Source organism: Drosophila yakuba, chromosome X (genome assembly GCF_016746365.2).
Source record: "Drosophila yakuba strain Tai18E2 chromosome X, Prin_Dyak_Tai18E2_2.1, whole genome shotgun sequence".
In the NCBI taxonomy this organism is placed as follows: domain Eukaryota; kingdom Metazoa; phylum Arthropoda; class Insecta; order Diptera; family Drosophilidae; genus Drosophila; species Drosophila yakuba.
This window is the reverse complement of record NC_052526.2, coordinates 5,446,063-5,469,719: the sequence shown is the minus strand read 5'-3', so window position 1 is coordinate 5,469,719 and position 23,657 is coordinate 5,446,063. Positions and strand designations below refer to the sequence as shown.

General features: G+C 43.4%; 1 protein-coding gene across 1 annotated transcript in view; it reads left to right on the top strand.

Annotated features, from left to right (window-relative positions):
* Positions 1-23,066, top strand: part of LOC6524336 (irregular chiasm C-roughest protein) — a 36,167-nt gene extending 13,101 nt beyond the window's left edge. Inside the window, exons 2-6 of the mRNA XM_039377846.2 lie at positions 18,529-19,588; positions 19,656-19,758; positions 19,842-19,969; positions 20,031-21,165; positions 21,233-23,066. Of these exons, the coding sequence (XP_039233780.1) occupies positions 18,554-19,588; positions 19,656-19,758; positions 19,842-19,969; positions 20,031-21,165; positions 21,233-21,720 (2,889 nt within the window). The 5' untranslated portion in view covers positions 18,529-18,553 and the 3' untranslated portion in view covers positions 21,721-23,066. The remainder of the gene's footprint in view (positions 1-18,528; positions 19,589-19,655; positions 19,759-19,841; positions 19,970-20,030; positions 21,166-21,232) is intronic.
* Positions 23,067-23,657: the final 591 nt, after the last annotated feature.

Here is a 23,657-nt window from a genome sequence, read left to right as displayed (position 1 = left end):
ATTAGTATGTTCAAATTACGTATACGCCACCGTATAACCGTAAAACAATGAAATGAAATTATTTTGCACTTAGAACCAATACGCCTTAAATATGCCTAACGAGATTTTTATGTGAACGATTTGTTGTGGCAAAATGGAAAAAAGGATGTGCTTCCAAAATTGAACAGCTTGCCAGCATTTTGTGGCCTTGCCTACCAACCACCCACCCCCACCCAGCAAAGATATGCAGACCCATCCACCTCCCACACCCCCCTCTAACTACGCCCATGACTCGGGGCCTCTATCAATTTCAATTGCGTTTACTGCCGCTGGCAGTGTAATCAGTTTTTCGCTTATTGCCGCTAACTTCGCCGCACACAACGAGGTCAAATCAGGCACGACACGCCCACTGCCACCCACTGCCCCTCCCGCTTTGCGACGCCCCTGGAAAATCCACTCATAGAGCCACAGAGAGCATTGGAATTGGATAATTGGGCTATGCGAAAAATCAGCCACCAATCCCCTTGCAATACTCTTTTGTCCACTTTATTTACTCTATTTAGCATTCATTCTCATGCCGCATTTTTCAAATATTTCTCCCTTTGTGTTTATTTGTTTTTCTTACATTTTTTTTGAACGTTTTATAGTTTAGTTTAGCCGATAAATGTTCTTTTGTTCGGCTTGTGTGCCTGCAATTTGGCGAGAAATTCAAATTAAATCAATTTTGTTTTTGTAATTGGAGCTTGTCAATTGCTTTGATGTTGTTGTTGTTGTTGCAGTTGTTGTTGCTGCCTCACGATTCGTTATTCTATTTTCCGTCTGTTTTCAGTTAAGCAAATAAAATGTATGCCACACAATGGCAACAGAAATATACAAAAGTTGACATAAACTAAAGAAAAATATTGCTGACAAAATCGTTATGCACATTGATTTTCAACCTGTTTACCTGGTTTTTTATATTAATTTTCATCTTCTCTATTTTCGCTCTTTTCAGGTGAGTTTGGCAAACAGAGATTTCGAGTGCTTTCGATGGGCTGTGTAAAATTGATAAGTGAGTGTACTTTGGTAATTAAGTTATTTTCTTTTACTGGGAAAGTTAAACAACTAAGAACCCAAATCTCATTTATTTAAAAAGAAGTAAATGATGCTTAAATCTAATACGAACCAGAAAATACGTCCATTTTTCGCCAATAAATGTATTCAGTTTTGCCGCAAGTTTCCATCTATTTTCCAATTTCATTTCAACCCCCTCAAATAATTTTTTGCAGTTTGTTACGAAGACAGATGCGGCAAAAGGTGAATTCATTTTTAATTAAAAACAAGCCACGCCCACCGCAAAAAAGTAAAGCACGCAAAAAAATATTGCGAAGCATCACAACTAGGGATAGAATATACACAACTATATAGTTTATACACAAATATATAGTACACACATATATATATAGCGAAAACCACAGGCCCCTTGTTTCATTTTTGTTTTTTGCCATCTTCAGTCAAATTCATTTCATGTAGAAAAATTTTAGTTGTGTGCATTTTTTTTTGCGCCCAGCTTTCTTCTATATTTGTATATACTTTTTCCTGCGACAGCTTTTCATTTGGCCGTGGAAAACCCCTTTCCATTTCCATTTCCACTTCCATTTCCCAGCATCCCAATGAAGCACTTTCTGGCTTAATGCCTTCCTAATTGAAAGTTGCAAAAATTACAGGTGAAAGAGACGGCAAAAAGTTTTTGCCCAGCAAACCGCAAATAATAACAAGAAGGAGTAGGAAAAGCGGCTGCTGCGGACAAAGGCCGCAACGAGAGAAGTGGAAAAATGGGTGGAAAACGGGTGGAAAACGGGTGGAAAAGCGGCGGACTGTCGAGCTATTGACTAAAAAATCCGACAGCAACTAAAGAACGCAGAAAGAAAGGAAAGTCCATCAAAAAAGATAAAACCAAGGGATATTATGAAAAGAAATACAGGAAAAAGTCTAATATATAAATAATACATATGTATATAAGTATGTATGCATATATATACAATTTCAAAAAGTTTAAGTACCTATATATGAATAGTTAGATATTGAAATTGACCTAATGCCTTACAGAAATGCGTGTACTATTTTTTTCCATATTAGGAGTGTGTATATTATTTTCATTACTATTTTTTTGATATTAGAAGTGTGTATATAATTTTCATGCATATTTTTCTCCATAATTAAAAAGAAATCATCTTTTATCACTTTTCTGGGGGCAGCCAAGTGGCATTGATGCACTGACCTTGGCTGTAGGCTAAGCAGCTTACCTGCTGGCAAGTGCATTGCAATCGAGTTCTCAATCAGGCCAGGTTAGCAAGCACCCACTGACACACACACCTTAACCCGCCAGCGGTCCCTTAGGCAGACGCTTAACCCATTCCAATTGCCGAGTGCCTGCGAGGCGTGGGGCCATTTAATTAAGCGGGCGTGGCAATTGATTATAATCGACGGCTACCGAAAGCGAACGACAAACGCAACAAATATCGAAATGGAAATCCAAATCCAAATTGATTGCCAAATTGAGGGCCAAATAACGCAAGCAGATAAATAAATACATACAGGGTGTAGGTCAGAATACGCGTGACCTTGTTGGCCATTTTGCACAGCAGCTTTTCCTCTGGCCATAAATAATTTATTGCAATTTTGCTCTCTCTCTCTCATTAATTTGCTAACAGTCAAATGGCAAATAATCGCAGGCCCCAAGGCTCCAAATAATTCCATTAACTGGCAAATAGAAATCCAAATTACGCAAATAAAACAGAATCTTGTAATTTATTATGTCAATCAGCCGCAGGTAACACTAGTCAAGAATTATAATCAGTTAATCAGTTAATCAGTTAATCCTTTAATCAGTTCAATTTCTTTTTCCGCATTTTACACAGCTCCTTCATGACACAAAAGAAAGTGTTCTCGATGCTCTGATTATTGCGCTGAAACATTAACATTTAACAATTTATTAAATTCATCTAGTTGTTTATCATCGGTTTTTATTGCCACTTCACCCTTGGGCTGAATTAGTTTGCCCAACACTTCTGTTTGCGTTTATTCGATTAATTAACAAATTAATTGCGGGGCAACTTTACTCTAGCCACTAAGTCAACAGAAATCGAAAACTTTTCAAATTGTCATAATTATTCAAAATTGTTTTCTGCCCCATTTGAATACAGTTTTGAATACTTTTTCATTGCTTTTCCGAGCGGCGATTCCAGCAACGTACTTGCCTTTAATCACGCCCCTTGATTAATGGCTCGCAGGCAATTGACAGGAATTTTTTGTTTGTAGTTCGAGGCGAAGAAAGCAGAAAGAAGGAGCCGGGAAAATAGAAAATAGAAATAGGGCCAACAAAAATGTTGCCAAGAATTTTTGTGGCCCAGCCAGAGACAAGCGACAATGAGACAAAATTGTCGCAGATTTTTCTCCTTCTTCTGGATTTTTCCCATTTTCCCTGCCCTTCGGCATTCAAAGATGCAACAGCAAAGCGGCGGAAAATGTGGAAAGTGGGAAAGGTGGGGAGAGGTGGGGAAATGTGGCGAAAACCCGAGGCTGGGCAGATGCCTGGGCATGCCAAAGGTAGCTGCCAATTTATTTTGCATTTTCTCGGGTGATATTGGCCATCGCTTTTCCACCAGCTATTTGAATACCCTTTCTGAAAGTTGGTAGAACATAGAACGTAATATTTTTGCTCATTAACTCTCTGTTTGTTTTTTACTTTAATTAAACAAAACTCAAGCAATGGATTACACATTCAACATAGAGCATTGGTGTTATTTTATTTTCTGTTCGTTGTGTGATTCTTTGCCATTTCTTTTTTCTGGCCCGGTTTCTTTTCGTTTTTATCGCGACATTTTGCTGCTTGTGCGGGTATTTTTTCCAGGGGGGAAAAGTGTTTGGAGGGCTTGGAATTCCTGCATAAATCGCATTGATACGGGTAGAAAAAAGGAAAGCATCTAAAAACGGTGTTTCAGAGGAGTTTCTGCTTTTGTTCGCCGGCAGACTTGGCCACGTTTTATGGCCACGCCCCCTCTTAACCCACGAGAGCACCGCCCTGGTCTGCTTAACCTGCACGTGATGTGAAAGAATCGCTATCCCAGCTGAGCCCAGAACGTGTCCTTTCTCCTAACTCCCAACTGCAACTCCAATTCACATCTCAGCTGGAGTCGACGTCTGCCCAGTGACACTGAGAAAAAAAGAAGACAACAAGCTAATGAATGAAGCTACATGTCACTGGTTCGAGATAATACAAATAATGATGCTAACAAAAGAAGCTCGCTTGCTCAAGCTAAAAATTTGTATTTATAAAAAGAAGTCATTTCATCGAACGCTGGTTTCTTGCAGTGCAGTCCTAATGATAAGTCTGAACTTTGTGGGGGGGAGGGGAGTGAAAGTTGGCCAGGGGTTATGGTTATATCCGGAACTCTGGTTGCATGTGAGTTCATGTGACAAATGAGCCAGCAGCCAGGATTCAAGAGTGCGGAAAGAGAGAAATGTTGTAGATAAAAAGCAGTTTGCAGTGCAGCAGAAGCGTGGGGTGCAGGGGGTGGTAAATGCAATAAAAGCAGTAAAAGAAGTAAAAGTAGTAAAATAAATAAAAGCAGTAGGGATGCCATGGAAATGCATTACAACATTGTGGCATCAATATTTGATCAGAGAGCAAGCAATTCACGTTCGTCCATTCACAATTTAGTTCTTCATATTTTCATATATTCATGTTCCTTTCAACTTAAATATACACAGAATTAAGTTACTGTAATTTATACATCTACTTGCAGCAGTATTTTTAACCAATATAGCCAAAACAAATTCGGTTTAAGCGACTTTAAGGCAAAAAACCCGCTCTACCAATAGGAAAATTTCCCATCACTGATTGACTGCCAAAAGCGAATAATTCAAAGTTCCTGACAAACTTTCCCTTTTGTTCCTGCCATTTCTCTGCTTTTATGCCCTCTTGTTTATTTTCCTCGACTCGCTTTCCTTTTTTTTTTTTTTGCCTTGATTTTTTCGGCTTTTGTGAACTTGGCCGTAGAATTTATTTTTATGACTCACGCACTTTTGCGGCTTCCGCTTAGCTGCTGCTCCATCAAAATGGAGCCATCAACACCTGCTTAGAAGGGAAAACTGAGTGGGAAAACTCAGAGGGAAATTCGGAAACTCTGGGTAGCGAAAGTGAAAGGACCAAAGCGAGAAATATTTATTTCGCTGGCTGAGAAACTTGGCTTTGAGTTATGGCCGGCTGTCTGCGCAACTCAATTTGAATAAATTGTTGAAACAAAACTCAAGCATGTATGCACCGGAAAAAAAAGAACTCCCACACACACACGCGCGCCACAAATGTAAATAAAAAAGCCTACACTCGAACAAAAACTCAAACAGAAGGATACAAATCGAGGGTAAGTTCGGGGGGCGGAAAAATCCTGCGGGGCAGTGGGTTTGCCAAATGGGGGCAGTGATTTTCTTCACCCCGCCTGCGACTTTAAAATCAAGTTTACAGCTTTTCCCTTTTTATACCCGTTACTCGTAGAGTAAAAGGGTATACTAGATTCGTTGAAAAGTATGTAACAGGCAGAAGGAAGCGTTTCCGACCATATAAAGTATATATATTCTTGATCAGGATCAGTAGCCGAGTCGATTTGGCCATGTCCGTCTGTCCGTCCGTCTGTCCGTCTGTCCGTCTGTCCGTATGAACGTCGAGATCTCAGGAACTACAAAAGCTAGAAAGTTGAGATTAAGTATACAGACTCCAGGGACATAGACGCAGCGCAAGTTTGTCGATTCAGGTTGCCACGCCCACTCTAACGCCCACAAACCGCCCAAAGCTGCCACGCCCACACTTTTGAAAAATGTTTCGATATTTTTTCATATTTGTATTAGTCTTGTGAATTTCTATCTATTTGCTAAAAAACTTTTGGCCACGCCCACTCTAACGCCCACAAACCGCCCAAAGCTGCCACGCCCACACTTTTGAAAAATGTTTTGATATTTTTTCATTTTTGTATTAGTCTTGTAAATTTCTATCTATTTGCCAAAAAACTTTTGGCCACGCCCACTCTATCGCCCACAAACCGCCAAAAACGTCCTTCGCACTTACACTAGCTGAGTAACGGGTATCAGATAGTCGGGGAACTCGACTATAGCGTTCTCTCTTGTTTTCGTTTGATTTTCCCCATTTGCGTGGGCACTGAAATTGCCAACAGTTTGAAATGTAAAGTGATGTTTTTGCATGTGTGCGGAATCAAGCGGCCAAACAATAAGTACAGTGTGACTTGCATCTGTTCGACGAGGAAGCGAAAATTCAATGAAAAGGAATTACAATTGCATTGGTTTATATATGGGGGAAATAATATATATTTTGAAGTACGAAATTTTATATATTTCTTAAACTATCAAGCACTCTCGATAGACTGTCGCGTTTTGCTTACAGTGAATCAAATCTGAAAATAAGTTTTGATAATTCACAACTAATGCTGTCGCAAAGGCAGCTATATTTAAAATTGCATTGTGCACGTTTACATTTGAGATCTTTAAACAAAAACAATATCACAATTCTTCCTACCTTGGGTTACTTTGGATTCATCCTCCCACGTTGGAGCATCAGTCAAAGTAGTCGCAGCCAAAAGTTAGGCTACTCTCTCCTTTTGCCCAGCTCCTTTCCTCTCTCCACGTCAGAGATCACAGCTGGTTGTAGCTACTCGAAAATAGCTGGCTCTGGCACTTTCACTTGGTCGATTATTATTAGCACATTATTGATATTTTCAGCTGCCACTAAAATTCACTTCTTACACTTGGTATTTTTAAAAAACACCCTGAAAAAGTAGTTTGGTTAAGTAGAACGTTTGAGAAGCGCAGAGGAGGGCACTTATTATTTGGTATTATTTAGTATTTAGTATCTCTTAGTATTTAGTATTATTTAGTATTTAGTATTATTTAGTATTTACTATTACTTAGGATTTAGTATTTTCTAGTATTATTTAGTATTTACTATTACTTGGGATTTAGTATTTTTTAGTATTTATTATATTATATTATACGTTCCGAGGCGCTGAACAAGTGAAACTTTGCCTTCAGCAGGCGTTCACTGTGGACCCATAAAACAGAAGCTGTAGCCGCCCACGCGGCTTTTAAGCTTATTTACTGCTTATATATTTTAACACTCCCCGTGCCCAAAAAGAGTCCCCTCACAAAAAACTGGCACAGCTTCCCCTGCATATCGCTTCCCTGCCCCTCGGCCCTGCCCCCACACACCCCCTCCCCCTCTTTCCTAACCCCTCTTTCCACCCATCGAAGTCCCACGCCCAATGCGAGAAATGAAACCGAGAATTACAGCAGCAAACGGCGGTATTGGAGCGGTATTCCTCAATATATATTTTATTTTTCGGCAGCACTTCCGTGGCAGTCAGCCAACACCCCCTACCTCCCCCCTCTCGATGGCCCTCAACATGACAAATGGCTGCAAATCGTCTTCCTGTCGCGACCGCCGCGTTGACAGCAAATGGTTTTTCCTTTTTTATTCCGCTTTTTTCAGGGCCTTTTTTCTTTTTTTTTGTGTTGTGTTTGTTGGCATATTTTTTATCGTTATTTTTCATTATTTATTTATTTATTTAGCATTGCTTGTACATTTTCGTTATATTTATGCCTGCACCAAGTTTCATCGCGAAACATTCTTATCTGCAAGTTATCTCCATTTCCACTGGAAAGCTGCCACTAAAGTCGCACTTTAAGCAACAGTTTTGGGCAGTTTACTCCTGATATTTTAGAAGCAACTTTAGTGGCCCCCTTGAATGTGGGAGATGGGGATAAAACTGATTTAAATAAAGCCATTCACCTTGAGAGTAATGGGAAATATTTGGATGCCACCCAAAAAGTACTCGACTTTGATTTAAGCCGCAACGCCCACTGGCAGAGGACGCGATTGAACCCAAAATGAAAGCGGGGCGACCTTTTCCAAATTGGTAAATTTGCGAAATTCAAGCGTTCTGAGGTTTTGCGACCTTTCAACCCCGCAAATAACCCCTTAACCCTTTAAACCCGCCAAAATGTCTGGGCACCGCAGTCTTGTCAACTTATTTAGTGCTCGGCCGCAAGACCCAATCACAAACACACGAACAAGTTGGGGCATATTAGCTACAGCGGTACGAGACATACATGCATACATGTGATATATGTGCGAGCGTGAGATAGAGAGAGAGAGAGAGCGAGAGAGAGGGAGAGATATAGATACATAGGTTATATGGCAGGGGAAAACAATGCACTGGCAACACGCAATCCAAAAAGTGAGCTAAAGTTCAGAGGCGGAAATTTCGCAGCGACCGCAGCGACCAGAAAACAGAACCGAAAACCGAAAACCCAAAAGCAAAACCAACACCAACATCGAGAAGCCGGCGTGGGGTTAACGGCGGCTGTTAGGGGGCGTTAGGGGGTTAAGAGCGGCTGCCAACTAAACATTACGCATACGCCTCGTTGTCTGCGCGCCAACACACACTTGACCCACAGCTGTGGTACGCATAATAGCATTTAAAAAAACTGTGGAAATTCTAGTTTTCATATGCATTTTAATGCATAATAAAAGTAGTGATATAGAAAATATTTAATGGGTCTTTAGGCGCGCAACTGAATAAAAATATACTTCATGAGTACATTTATTACAGCACATGAACAAGTTGTGTGTACACAGGCATATTACGTTTTTTTCGTAGATAGCTAGAATGAGTAGCAATGTCTTGGCCGCGAGTGTTTGGAAGTCTGACCATTCGGCGGACCAGCGGCAGCTGGAAAAGCTCTCACAAAAGAAGCAAACAAAGCGGAAGGAAATAAAGAAAAAAGTGGGCGACGACCTTTTCACGAAAATTCATTGTCAAGCCGTGTGTGCCGAGGAAAATGAGGGAAAATGCGGGGACAAGGCGGGGAAATGCGCGGGTGCGAATGAGAGGCAGAATGAGTGGACCTGCACCTGACACGAAACTGTTGACGAAGTCGGGCCACTTCAAACAGTTTTTGCCCCCACGATTCCCCACGACCCCGCGACCTCCCGAGGCCGTTTATTAAAACTAATTAAAATGTTTAAAACATTTATAGAACAAACGGAATGAAATGGAACGACCAGGGACGCGGGGAGGGAACAATACACCGGCAAGGACATTCAAGGGGAGCGAGTCCTTAATTGCCGCAATTAACGTTTGGCAACAACGCACCACCGCACCACCGAACCACCACACCACCGCCCATTCTGAGTTTTGTTTCATTGCCAGAACCAAACCGGAAATACTTTATGCATTTCGTTTTGTGTTGCCCAAATGCAATATTTAGTGCTTTAAATTGAAGGGAGCCGCAAGAAAGCTGTTCCTTTCGAAGTCCTACACTCTTCTCGAAAGTAGAGATCCTGGGATCCTTTCACTGACCTTTATAACTTTCGTTTGCCCGGATTTGGCAGGCGTATTTCCCGCTGTATTTCCCGCTGGCATCCAGCGAAGGATGTCCAGGAAGGACAAAGATCCTTGTGCGTCCGGCCACTTCATCAATCCCTGCTGCTCGCCATATCCCCGAGCTGAGCTGCTCCCATTTTAGTTGCTGCCAGCCATTCACAAACTGCCAAGGAGCGCGATTTTCCGCCCTTTATTTTACGCCTTTATCCAGCAGATTTTCCGTTAATCTTTTCCCCCTCTTTTTTTTTTTTTGCTCTCTCTCTCTGCTTTGATTTGCATTTCTGCTGGTGACATCGATTTGGCCGCTTTTCAAGTGCACAATTCTCTTTCATTTCTTTTGCCACACACACATATCCCCTCTCTGTTCTCGATTGCTTTTGTTTTCTTCGCGTTTTTTGTTTTTGTTGCTGGATATCGCTGCACGACATTTGCATAAGCCCGCATAGAGCCACGCCCCCCCGCCCCCTGTGTGCACTGTAAAATGAAAAGTCGCTCTTTTGATCGAAAAACACGGTGGAGTTGCGACTTGTAGCAGTGGTGGATTTCATGTTTCAAAAGGAATGGAAGTCTTTTAAGTGATCTGTCTTGTAAATAAAATATGTATATATTTATATATATATATATATGTACATAAACATATATTATGGCCATATTCAATGATTTATAGCTAACTTTTTGCAGCGTGCATGTTGCTTATATGGCTTATATAACACATCCAGCACCCATTGCACTTTATTATTTACTGCATTTCCAATATCGTCGTCGATGCACTTGGACCATCACCCACACCACCCACTGCCACCCATCTCTACCCCCCGCAACTCCCCTGGCCCGCAGCTGGAGGTCCACTCATGCGCAAGGACAAAATGCTTTTCCAAATTGATTGAAGGCGCGCTTCGGCTAGATAACTAATCAATACATTATTGTAATGCTATGCCAAAATTAGGATCCGCCAACAATTTAGCACTATTTTGTTAAATTCCACATGAAATATGCATATAACCATATAAAATGAAGCGAAAACGCCAAAAGATTTACTTAACTATGCGATGTTAGTGCAGAATATGAAATTTCCTGCCACATTTAGCATATTTCACATTGTGTCCATTATTTTTATGTCGCTTTTCGTTTTCGCTGGCAACCGCAGGGCGCAGAAATGCATGCTTCATTTTCTGCACCAAATTATTTCGAAAAATGGCAAGCAGGGCACACAAAAAAAAAAAAACTAGAGAAACCAAATGCATGTCCTAATTGATGACAGGGCAAACATGGGGAAAAGCAAAGAAATGGGCGAAGTAGTGGAGCCAATAACAACAAAGGGGGAGAATGGGCTAAATCGAAACTAAGCAAAACAAAGGCTAAAACCGAAACCGAAAGAGAAAGAAATACAAAAAAAAGCAGAAAATAGAAAACAGAAAACGCAACGAAGTTTTGCACAATTTAGTGCACATTGTTGCCATTTATTGTTGTTATTGCCGCTGTAAAATTGACTTAACTGTACTGCAACAGCAATAATAGCCACCCCCGTCCCCTTAGCCAGCCCTGGCCTACACTGGCACAAAAAAGCAGGCAGCAAATTCAAAGCACCTCTAAAGCCATTAAATGCGTATTACTTGGACATGGTCACACTGCCGGCGTTGACCATCCAGCAAGGTCACACTGCTAACTTGATGATGATCCCGCTGCTGGCATATTTTTAGTCATACAGAGAGGGGAAGGGGGATACATTTTTTTTTTCGTGTGCACGAAGGCATTAGAAAATCGCTCCTCGGTCTAACCCTTTTTTATTTCGTCCTACTGGTTGGGGAACTTTGTGCCCATTATTGATCCAGTGCATGCAGGAGAGACAATTCCTTCCACCTTAACTGAGGGGCGTAACCTCGCTCAACTCTCGACCCCCAGCCCCCTCAGCCCCACCATGGTCTCCCCCTCCACCACCCATGGGAATGCCTAATACGGGTCTTTATTTAATTTAATGCCATTTTGTGCTGCCACCCCGCACAAAAAGGGATGAAGCCGAAGGAGCAAACAACCGCAGGAGCAACAACTTAATATTCATAATAATAATACGAGCAAATAGACTGTGCGAGAGATAGGAAAAAACATCAAATGCCACAAAGGGCGAGCTGGTTGGCCTTTCTCTTTAAAGGCGGCTATGGTGTTGTGTATTAAAAAAATAAAAAATAGCAAGGCAAAAATAATGCATCAAGTTGCTTTGCATATATGTATGTATATTTGGTATGTGTCTAGTGAAAATATAACATTAATTCGGCAATCGTTTTCATTCACTTAAGTTGCAGCGACTTTTTGCTCTTTTTAATGCACAGTGTGCACTCAGCATAAGCTTTGCAATTTCTTTAATATGTTTTTATTTTCCTTGGATCGTGCACCTTTTAGCTGTGCCCCTTCCACACGTTGACACTGTCCAAAAAAATCAAATGCATTGCAACAAATTGAAATTGCAGTGCTACACATTTTCGTACCTTTTGCACATTTATTTGGTTTATTTCTTTATGCTTCATGCTTTATGCTTTGTGCTTCTTTATGCTTCATGCTAAAATTTTTAGATTCATGCGTTAGCCAAATTTGTTGCAGTGTGCTCGTATTCATTACTGCGTGAATGATTCATTCGATAGTCGCTGCAGTTGCAGCTATTCCCATGTAAAACTTGTGTCCGTGTCCGTGTGAGTGTGCGGTGCATCTGTGTGTGTGTGTTTAAAAAAGAGATTGTTTATTATACAGCAGACGGCGGAAGGCAGCGGCGCAGTCGCCTTCTTGCAACAATAACACAAAAACTACAAAAGGAGCGCAGCAACAACGAGAAACACATGTCCGCTTGGGCGCCTTGTCTTAGCACAACCAACCCCATCCCCTCCCCTCCCCTGACCCCCCTTGCCCCTTGGAAGTCCCAGGACAACAGGCGCCTTGTTGCACATGAATAGACACGCACACACGTGCAATTACCACCGCTCCCCTTGCCTTCTCATTCTCATTCTTATTCTTTATTTTTTGCTTATTTTTCAGTACTTTGCTTAAACGCTTTAAATTGTTTTCCATTTTCCGTTTTTCCTTTTTTTTTGGGCGTTGTTGTTTTGGGGCAAAGAAAATTTGTAGCTAAGCGCATTTGGGGAATTTAAACTCATTTTGTGAGCCTTTTCGTAAATCGCCCAGGACCTCTTTCCTCGTCCCTTTTCCCGAATTCCCATTAGGGGAATACACTGAAGGAGCAGCGGCGAAAAGGATATGTTTATGCAGCCTGGTATGTCTTTCAATATATTTTTAAGCAATAAAATGTTTATGCTTAATGAAATTTAACAAATGGCTTGAGCCATATGTCTAATAATTGTAAAAATGGGAACAAACTAACTTGTTGAAAAATGTCGTTATTAATTAGCGCACTTCCCATAAGCATTTAGGCCAACAAGCAGCTGATGGCCAGCAGTGGAATATTTCGCCTGCAGTTAATTACCACAGTTAACGCGTTCATTCGCAATTTCGGAATTTGCTGGATTCCAATTGAATCAATTTGCAATTAGAATTTCACAGTGCTGCTCAATCACTTTGCCAGCACAGCGCCATCTAGTGTAAATATGGCGAAGCACTTGCGCCGCGGGTCAAGAGGGCACACCATTTGAACTTTGCACGGATAAAGGGGCGTAGAAGCCGCCTTTAAAGGGGGGGTGCTTTCAGTTGGTACACTGACAAAAATATTGTAAATATCCCAGTTTAGGCACCCTTCGAAAAGCACCTGTGCACCGCCGCCCCTTCTCAATATCGCATGTGCGCCACTGATCTATGGCATATTAGAGGTGCCAAAGGGGGGGGGAAGAGTGAGAGGGGGTGGTGGGGGCGGTGCGCTTTGCTTTATTGTTATAGCGCAAACAATTTCGTGTCATCCGCAATTAGGCAGGTTTCAGGCTCAGGCTCGCGTAATATCGATTTAATTGCGCCCGCTCGCCGACGCGTCGGACGGTGGAGGGGGGAGGGGTTAAGATGGCTCACCAGGGGTTAAGCATATATGCATGAGGTATCCAAAACAACAACAACAACAACTACCAGGTGGATAATGTGGCCGTGGCGAATGGAAAGGCAAGCGAATGCGACACGCAAAGATTCCAAAGACGCAAATGAATGATTGCGCCAATTTGAAAGCCAGTAATTCAATTAATAAGTGCCGTAAATAAATAAATAATATAATTTAAATAAATATATATAAATTTTGTATACAGCAGCCACTCGAAAATCTTTCTGCAAATCCAGCTGCCCAGGCGCATTAAAGAAGGACTTATTTTTCAGCGGGGGAGCTAATTCGCTCCAGAGATGCTCCCCCCCTTAACACCCCGCCCCTGGCAGTTGCCACACTACATGCATAATTGAATTTAGTGTACCGCTTGGTCTCATTCGCATTGGCATTCACGTTCCCGTTTCCACTTGCCACTGCCGTCGAACTGAATGAGGTTCCAATGTGATTGCATTAACATTTGACATCGTCAGGAGCACAGGACTTTCGGTCACAATGCTGCAGACGTGCCCAACTACAAAGGGGGCCCAACATACGGCGACACTGCGCGAAATGGGTGGCGACTTCTCGTGCTGTCGCCTTGAAGAGTTTTGCAGCCACTCTCGAGAGGCGCGCACATTTGTTTTCAGTGCGCGGCGACACACAGATGTGTGCATACATTACCAAAAGGTCCTTTCGTCCTTTCGGCAACCGCCTGTGTTTCTGTGTTTCTGATGGCAAAGTTGCTTTGTTGCCGTCCTCCGCTTAATATGCAGGATTTTGTTATTAATATTCAATTAAAAGGCTTCAGCTTCACTTTCAGCCGGAGTGCTGGTCTAAAACGGAGCAGTGGGGCAGTGGGCGGGGGCGTTGGATTCCGTGGGCGCGGCCGTTGGCAAGTGCGAAGGCGGCGCGAAAAGTTTTGCTTAGCTCCCCGCTGCTTTTTCCTCCCACGTTTTATTTTTCGTTTGGGGAGCAAAATTTTGCCTCCCAAAAAAAATTGATGAATTTATTGGCCAAGCCACGCCCACGCACCTCCAGCCGCCTCCTCGACGCCCCCGACTAATTTATAGCTGCTACTGATGAGCGGCCAGCAGAAGAAGAAGTAGAAGAAGAAGAGCAAGTGGCACCAGCTGAACAACATAAATTTGATTACGATTTTTCCTTATTTTCTTGTTAGTTTTCTTGTTGCTCTTCTCCTCGCAGTGGGAACAGTCACGTGTCCTTAACTGTTCACAGTTTCAGCAGTGGCGCAAAATTGGGACTAGTTTTAAGCTATAAATAGCTGAGAATATGTTTGAAGTGCATTTTGTTGAAATATTTTTACACTACATCTTTAAGTTAGTCGCTTTGCGAGAAGTAAACTTCCGCCAACTCAAATAAAAAAGGATAATAAACACATGACAATCCAGCAAGAGCGCGTGTGTGTGTGTTAATTTGCTTCAATGTGCTGGTGTGTGTGTGTGTGGCGTAGTTTTCCAAAGAGAAGGAAAAACTTTTGTTTACCCAATGCTAATGCTGGGAATGAAAGATATTTCCAGCGAAAATTCCTTCGTGAGGGATCTAATTAACATAATGTTGGGAACACCACCCCCTCCCCCTCTCCCTCCCATGCTCCTTTTTTTTGTGTCTTTTTTCCAACCGTCTCTATGACACTGCATTCGTGTGGGTGTAGGTGTGCCTGTGTATTTACTTGTGTGTGTCATTAGCGTTTTCGTGGCATGTGTTTTTCCGCTTTTCCTGTCGCCGGTTTAAGTTGCCGTATTACACTAAACAAAAAACTGTGCGCTGAATTGCAAACAATATTAGTTTCAATACACATGTGAGACTAATTTTAAATTAATTCACTTATTTTCTCCGTCAGCTATTGAGTGTTTCATTGTTGGGGAAAACGATTTAATTTTTACTCTGCTAGTTTTTCCTAAACCTGTCCCTTTCTGTCCGCCGTTTAACTGTCTCTGTCGCTTTTCCTTTTCTGCTGGCATTTTCACATTTTCAGCACGTGCGTTCGCGACAATAGCAACAACAAGATTAGTACCTAAACTAAACCAAACTCAAGTAACTACAAAGACAACCAAAGCAACAACAAGAACGCCGACAGTCAGCAATTACAATAAACAAAACAAAACGCAGCGAATTCTGGAAAATGGAGAAAAGCGGAGGGGTGTGCGGGGAGAAGGGAAAATGGTGAGAGGGGGGTGTGAGAAAAAGACACAGAAACGGAAAGGAAAAGAAGTGGGAAACGACAAGGTGGGGCCTCGAAAAATGTACATTGCCCCGATTATGGTTGTTATATTTCGAAAAAGTACAGTCAGCAGGCAATTAACGCGAACTATGCGCATAAAATGCGATTCTCCAACACTGAATTTATTTGTTAGTTTAACGAGTTCGCAACACTGAGCGGCACAACTAAAAAAGGCGAAATTATGCAATGCAAATAAAATGGGCACACATTTTACTCAAACTAAAAACATTTTGATTCCAGCTAGAGGTTAATAAACCTTTATATTTGCTCCGCTCCACATCACATGTAGCTGTGGACAATCGTAGTGATTATAGTGTAATTCATGATCTTGGGTACAATAAAAAGCAAGTGACACTGCGATGGCAGACCGAAAGTAATTTTAATGTCTCGCCTGGAAGTACATAAAAGCCGGAGTCGCCAAGTCGCGGGGCACAGGAAGAAGAAAGTTCCAATACCTTGGGTCCCAAGCACGCAAAAGAAAATGGGAGAAAATGGCGAGGGGTTTGGTGGGGGGTGGGGGTCTTGGGGGCTAGAGACTATCGGGGAAGTGGTTTTTCCTATCCAACGAGAATCTACCGCAACTAAAAACAAAAGTTATGTGTGCACGAAAAATCATGTCCAGTCATTTCCTGTACAACTTTGGCCAAAGGACCCATGGGGTCCTGCCACACAGTGGTGCAGTGTGGAAGGGGATGAGAGTGGGGAATTTTGGGGGGGGGGGGGGGGGGGTGGGGCCTACAAACCCCTCCCCCCGACACCCCGCCACGCCACTCAAGCCAAGCGGCTTTCGTTCGCCGGCCTTTAATGGTCATAAAAATTTTATTATAATTTTTTAATAATTTAGGCAAGCATATTGCTGCCAGCGAAGCGAACCAGTAGCTATCCAAAGTTTTTCCACAGTTTTCCTTTGCCTTTTGTCCAAGCCCTCACCCCCCTTCCCTTTTATCACCTGGCATATACGCACGCCGGCCATTTCCGGCTCTATATATGCCCCAACTCTCTCTCTTCTGGGGAACGGACGAAATACGGACGGACGCGGCTACGGACAGTGGAGCACAGTAGTCGCAGTCAAAGTGCAAATGCCGTAAATCATGGCGCTGGTAAACAAGCAACAGAGGCAGCTGAACACCACACAGAAAACATGACGAAAATGGTCGAGAAGGTGTAATGGCACCTGCGCATACCCTGAAAAACTCTGATTCAGTGCACTAGTACAAGTTTTAGGAACTTTTTGCTAGTTAACCCTTTAATTATATTCAAGAAATGATATATAAATGGTTAATAACTTATATACTACTATAGCCTAAAATGCCCAGCCATTTAGAGGGTAGCAACAGGAAGAAAAAGCGCAGAAAATAGCAAAAGGATAGCCGTATAGCTATAGCCGCAGCTAAAGCGATAGTGATACGGATTGTTCGGATATATGTATATGTATGTGCGGATGTATGCTGTCTTTCGGCGCGTTTCGTTAGCGTTTCAAACGCGTTTTGAGCTTCGTTTTTTCTCTGTTTTTCTCTGTTTTCCGCGCTTTTTCGTTTTCCGTTCCATTGTTTCACTTTTCACGTGCTTGTTTTTTGTTTTTTTGGCCCTGCGAAGGTGGTGCCAATTTGATGAAATCGTTAGCATTACCCACGGTTTTAGATGTCGACAAGGAGAAAATGAGGTGAAAACTGGGCGCTTTTCCACGGCTTCAAGGATAAGGCAAAACCAAATCAAGCTCGCACTCGATAAGGAGTTAAAAATGTTTTGCCAGCGAGAAACGCATTTCGCATATACACAAACCAATTTAACTTATTTATTTCCAACAAGTGAGAAACTTTTCATTCACCTCAACCAAATGAATACTTCTACTTTAAATATTCTGTGGCTAGTACGGATTTTTTTTACCCCACGAAAGGAAAATGAATCGAAGAAAAATACAAAAAGCAAACAAAGACCGCAAATGCCAAGGCCAAACAGCCACTGACAAGGGAATGAAAGGGAAAACTAGGGGGAGGTCCTATCCCATATGTCATACATATGTTTGGCGGCCTCATGTTTGTTTATGGGGGCCGCATTCAGAGTCGAGGAAATGTACACAAACCCAACGGAAAGTACGAAAAAAATCGACGACGAAAATGTGTGAAAAAATGCGTTACAAAATCGCTGGGAAAAAAGCCATAAGGCGAAAATGCGTGCAAAGTTCGCAACGAATTTCGGTTTTCGACTCAAAGAACAGAGGAATCTCCTATAAATTTAAGCAAGAAATGTAGCAAACTTAAAAGTTTTACTTTTGTAGTGCCATATTTGTGTTTTTTTTTTTTTTGGCTGATTTGTTTGTTTCTCTCGGTGCACAAATGCAGTTGCATTTGCAGCTTAGCAGCAGTTGCAGTTGCATTCGCAGTCTGCTGCAGTTGATGGCACAAATCCAGACAACTGACAAGGCCCACAAATATTCCGCAGCGTAATACCAGAGTTCTTTCTTTTTTTTTTTTTGGTTTTTTGTTGCCATCATGCAATGCACACTCTGCCCTTTCATTTGGTTTAAACTTGACCCACAAAACGAATTTTATTGCATTCGTTTGCCATGCGAGAAGTGAAAGGTGCAAAGGCGGCGACGAAAAAGAGGAAGGAAAGGGGATTTTAAACAGTCGCATCTCCTTTGCAAGCTTGGCAGCCTGGCTTGTAATTATTTTTTATGGCATCAGCTTGCAATCCGATTGCATTCAGTGCGAAACTGAACGCTGTAATTCAATTAAGGGGAAAAACCATAAATAGCGACAAAAACTTGATAAGCGCAGGTAGAATTTTTCATAAGTTTAAGTGCTTTTTGCTCATGCCACGTTTATAACTATAACTAACTTTTCATTTGGTTTTTATGCTTCTTGCAGCTGAGTTAACAATTTGGCGCTGAAAATGAAGAGAATGCGCAGCAGTCGCCTTCTGGTGCTGCCACTGATCCTTGTGCTGATCCTGACGCTGCTCCTCCAACCGATTGCCGTCCACGCCAAGTCAAAGAAGAATAAGTCCAGCCAGAGCTCGCACCATGGTGACTCCTCATCCTCCTCCTCATCATCATCCTCATCCTCCTCCTCGTCAAGTGCCTCCGCAGCGGCAGCGGCGGATGAGAGCAAATCGAAGGGCGCAGACAATGGGGGTCAGCACTTTGCCATGGAGCCGCAGGACCAGACGGCCGTCGTCGGCTCCCGTGTGACGTTGCCCTGCCGGGTGATGGAGAAGGTGGGTGCGCTGCAGTGGACGAAGGACGACTTCGGACTGGGCCAGCATCGCAATCTCAGTGGCTTCGAGCGCTACTCCATGGTGGGCAGCGATGAGGAGGGCGACTTCTCACTGGACATCTATCCCCTGATGCTGGACGACGACGCCAAGTACCAGTGCCAAGTGGGTCCCGGTCCGCAGGGCGAGCAGGGCATTCGTTCCCGATTCGCAAAGCTAACGGTGCTCGTGCCGCCGGAGGCACCGAAAATCACCCAAGGCGACTACCTGGTGACCACCGAGGATCGTGAGATCGAACTGGAGTGCGTGTCGCAGGGTGGCAAGCCCGCCGCCGAAATCACCTGGATCGATGGCCTGGGCAATGTGCTCACCAAGGGCATCGAGTATGTCAAGGAACCGCTGGCCGATTCGCGTCGCATCACGGCCAGATCCATACTGAAACTGGCGCCCAAGAAGGAGCATCACAACACAACGTTCACGTGCCAGGCGCAAAACACCGCCGATCGCACTTACAGATCGGCGAAACTGCTGCTCGAGGTGAAGTATGCGCCCAAGGTCAGCGTTTCGGTGGTGGGCGGTGCACTGGCGGGTGGCAAAATTCCCGAGGGCGCCGAGGTGATCCTCAGCTGCCAGGCGGACGCCAATCCGCATGAGCTCAGCTATCGCTGGTTCATCAACGACGAGCTCATGACCGGCGACTTTACCACCAAAATGGTAAGCACACCAAACTCTATGCTCGCCATATGAATGCTCCAAGTAACGTGTTTCCCTTCTTCCCCAGATCATTCACAATGTTTCGCGGCAGTATCACGATGCAAGTGTCAAGTGCGAGGTGGTCAATGCGGTGGGCAAGAGCGAGCAGAGCAAGAAGCTGGACATAAGCTGTAAGTACTTCTCACTTCTCACTTCTCACTTCCCATTTCCCTAACTTCCCATTTTCTAAACAAACGCTTTTTCGCCCGCCCAGTTGGCCCAGTTTTCCGCCAGCGTCCCGTCAGCGTGGAGGCCGATCTGGGCGCCACTGTGAGCATGCGCTGCGATGTGGCCGGCAATCCGGAGCCCGAAATCGAGTGGATCAGCGAGAACTCCGACCAGGTGCGTTACACTCTTGATGAGCTGACTTTGATGTGGTATCTAAGACTATCATCTATTGTAGGTGGTTGGCGTGGCAGCGGAACTGAAGCTGAAGGTGAGCAGCGAGACGGCGGGTCGCTACTTCTGCAAGGCGGTGGTCAATGGGTTTCCGGAAATCGGAGCCGAGGCAACGCTGTACGTGAAGCGAGCACCGATCATCACCTCGCACAAGGTGCAGTTTGGCGGAGTTGGCGGTCGCGTGAAGATCGATTGTCTGGCGTTCAGCATACCGAAGGCGGAACACATACTGTGGTCCTTCGAGGGCAAGATCATCAACATGAGCAGCGCCGATCCGGATATCTACATCTTCGAGGAGCATCATTTGCCGGAGGGCGTGCGTGCCGCGCTGATAATACGCGATAGCAAGGCGACGCACTTTGGCAAGTACAATTGCACGGTGATGAATTCGTATGGCGGTGATTCGCTGGTCATAACACTGCTGCGCGAACCGGGCAACATACCCGTGCTCCTGGTCGTCATGGGCTCCATGTTCTGCGTGGCCATCATCCTGATGATCGTGATGATCATCATTGTGTACCGCAAGCGGCGCAGCCGCAAGAAGCCAATGCCAGCGGACGTGATACCGGAGGCGTCGCGCGGCGGTGATAAACTCAACGAACTGAAGAGCGAGCTGCGTGCGAAGGCCTATGACGTGGAGTATTCGGAGGCGGGCGGCGATGGCCTGGCCATCAATCTCACCCAATCCCCGATGCCCGATGTCCAGATAAAGGGCGCCACACTGGGTGTGCCACTTGCGGGCCCGGTGAAATTCGATGAGCGCTTTGCGGGCGACTTTGGCGGCGATCGCTACAATCGCCAGTGTCACATCAAGAATCTGAAGAACCAGCAGGAGCCAACCGCCTACAAGGGCAGTCCACAGACGCAGGCCAATGGCTATGCCCACTACTTTGAGTACGCCCTGGACTACAGTCCGCCGGGCGAGGGCGCTGGCGTGGTTGTGAGCGGCGGTGGTGGCGGTGGTGGCGGTGGTGGCTGTGGTGGTGGCAAGCTTAAGAACGGTGGCATGAACTCGGCCACGCTGCCGCACTCGGCGGCCACCGTGAATGGGGGCGGTGCTGGCACTGGGGGTGGGGCAAGTCTGCCGCGCAACCAGCGACACGAGATTCAACAATCGCAGCAGACAAACGGATTTCTCGGTGAGTTCTTTTAACCATTTATTGCATTTGCCCTGCAACTAATGTGATATCTCGGCAACTTTTGCAGGACAACCGCTGCTGCAGAACGGCATCGACAGCCGCTTCAGCGCCATCTACGGTAATCCCTACCTAAGGACGAACTCCTCGCTGCTGCCACCGCTGCCGCCGCCGAGCACCGCCAATCCGGCGGCCACACCCGCCCCGCCCCCCTATCATGCCGCCCGCCACGGCCACGCCCACCACGCCAATGGCGGACTCAAGCATTTTGTGGGCGGTGCCGTGATCACCACAAGTCCCGTTGCCAATGTGAACAGCAATAGCGGCGTGGGCGTGGGCGGTAGCTCGACGCCCATCGGCGTTGGGGGCGTGGCAGCGGGAGGTGGCAGCGTCAGCGGCAGCAGTTCGAACTTGACCGCCAGCAGCAACACACTGGCGGCCACGCCCCTCGGCGGCGGCAACGGCGGCCAGTGCGCCCAGAGTCCGTCCGGCCAGTTCATACTGTCCAACAATGGCAAAGGACACACGCAGAAAGGACCTCTGGCCACTCACGTCTAAGCTCGCACAGGGAGAAGGATATATACAGATATATATATAGAGATATATATATGTGGAAGGCACTAGCATAACTCGTAAATGTATTGAAAAGCAGAACTTCTAGTGTGTAAACTTTTTTTTGTCCATCGATATTAGCGTAATTCCGGTTCCGGTTCAAGTGGTGTGGACCACTTTTCGCAAAGGTCTTGTGTGGCATCAACTAACTTCGATATATATAGATATATTAATGTCTTGGCTGAAATGTAACTTCATTCGTTTGTAAATTTTTGTATCGTACAGACCCCAAGATGAAAGAGTTCAATACCCTTGAGTAAAAAACTTAACCATGCAAATATGTGTAAACAAAAAAAAAAGAAAACAGAAAACAAGAAGAAAACAAAAACCGTATTGTGATTTATAGCGTTAATTATTTTATGGCTGAGACTCGATGAGTTTCGGCAAATGGCAAATTATATAAACTAGTGCAAATCTTAAGCTACTTATCGAGTAAAAAAAACGTATATCAATTAAACACGAAACGTATCGAACAGAAATGAAACAAAAAGAAAAACAAAAACAGAAGCATATACATAACATATACATAAACATAAACCAACTACAAAACTTCAAAAGTTCATTTTAAAAAAAGAGCGAGTTGCATACAATTTTAAAGAAAACCGAAAATCAATTCACTTATATAAATTATAAAAAAGAAAAAAGCCTGTAGTTAGTTTGAAGTAAAAAGATGAAAAGCTAACATAAAAATGAGAAATGAGAAGAGTAAATGCAAATGCAGCAAGCAAAAACAATTTTCTAAGCCAAAATTTATCAAATTTTTAGACTTAATTACGTTTACGTATATACAAAACGAAACGAAACAAAATGAATGCAGTGAGAGAAACGTTTAGAGTAAGAGTGCTGCGTTTGACCTGTGACCCGGTCAAGAAGAGCCAAAAGCTAAATATCAAAAAAAATCCGCCATTACTTTGCACCAACACTCACATTGAATCTGAAATTAAATCTATATTTTTAAGGGCATGCTACAGTATTATGACAATTTTAAAAACAAAATCCCAAGCCGCAAATAGCTGAAAAATATGTCCAAATATTGGTGATCGCAGTGAATAGAATAAAACTAGAACCACCAACTCAGTTCCCACTTTTTAACTTGATCGGGTTTTCAGGAACAGGACATCCATGTGAAAACTTGAATATTTTTTTTTGTCTAGCCGTAAGCGAGTAAATGATATTTGAACTTAAATCAATTATGTAAAGAAGCAAATGAATTATTGTATATCGTATATATATAAATATATATAGAGCATAAATGTGTATGTCAACGCTTAAATTAAATGACTAGCTAAGAATTAGAGAGAATGTTTGTAATATTTTTTTTTTGTCTGCCTAGTGTTTTAAGCCTATTTATAGACGTAAAAGCAAAGTACATGTAAACAATTTTAATGGTAAAAAAAAACTTAAAAAGCTTAGAAACAATTTGTAAAACATTTGAGCGATCTACCAAAAAAAAACGAAAAAACACAAGTAGGTGTGAAGCGTAAAATTTTTAACACGAAATGCTGCCTTATGATTCCTCGTTGGGTTCTTAATTCACTAAGCCAGTACTGTAACTATTTAACTCATTGTTTCAATAATTGTTTTTTTGTTTTTTTTGGGAACATTATATACACAAATATACATATTGTATCTAGAGTAATTGAGAAAATGCTTTAAATGTTCTTCGTTTACACTGATTTATTCACTCGAATCTAATTCTATTCTTTCCGTGGGCTAATCGCGCAGAGCTTTTTCACTGGGATAACGTACCGAAAATCGGAGTTAAAATGGTGTTGCATTTTTTGGATAATTGTCAAACGATTCAATTAAGAGTTCAATTATATAGACGTTACACGAAACGAATGTAATTTCAAATGAAATCCTATTAAGCCAAGTAAAAGTAT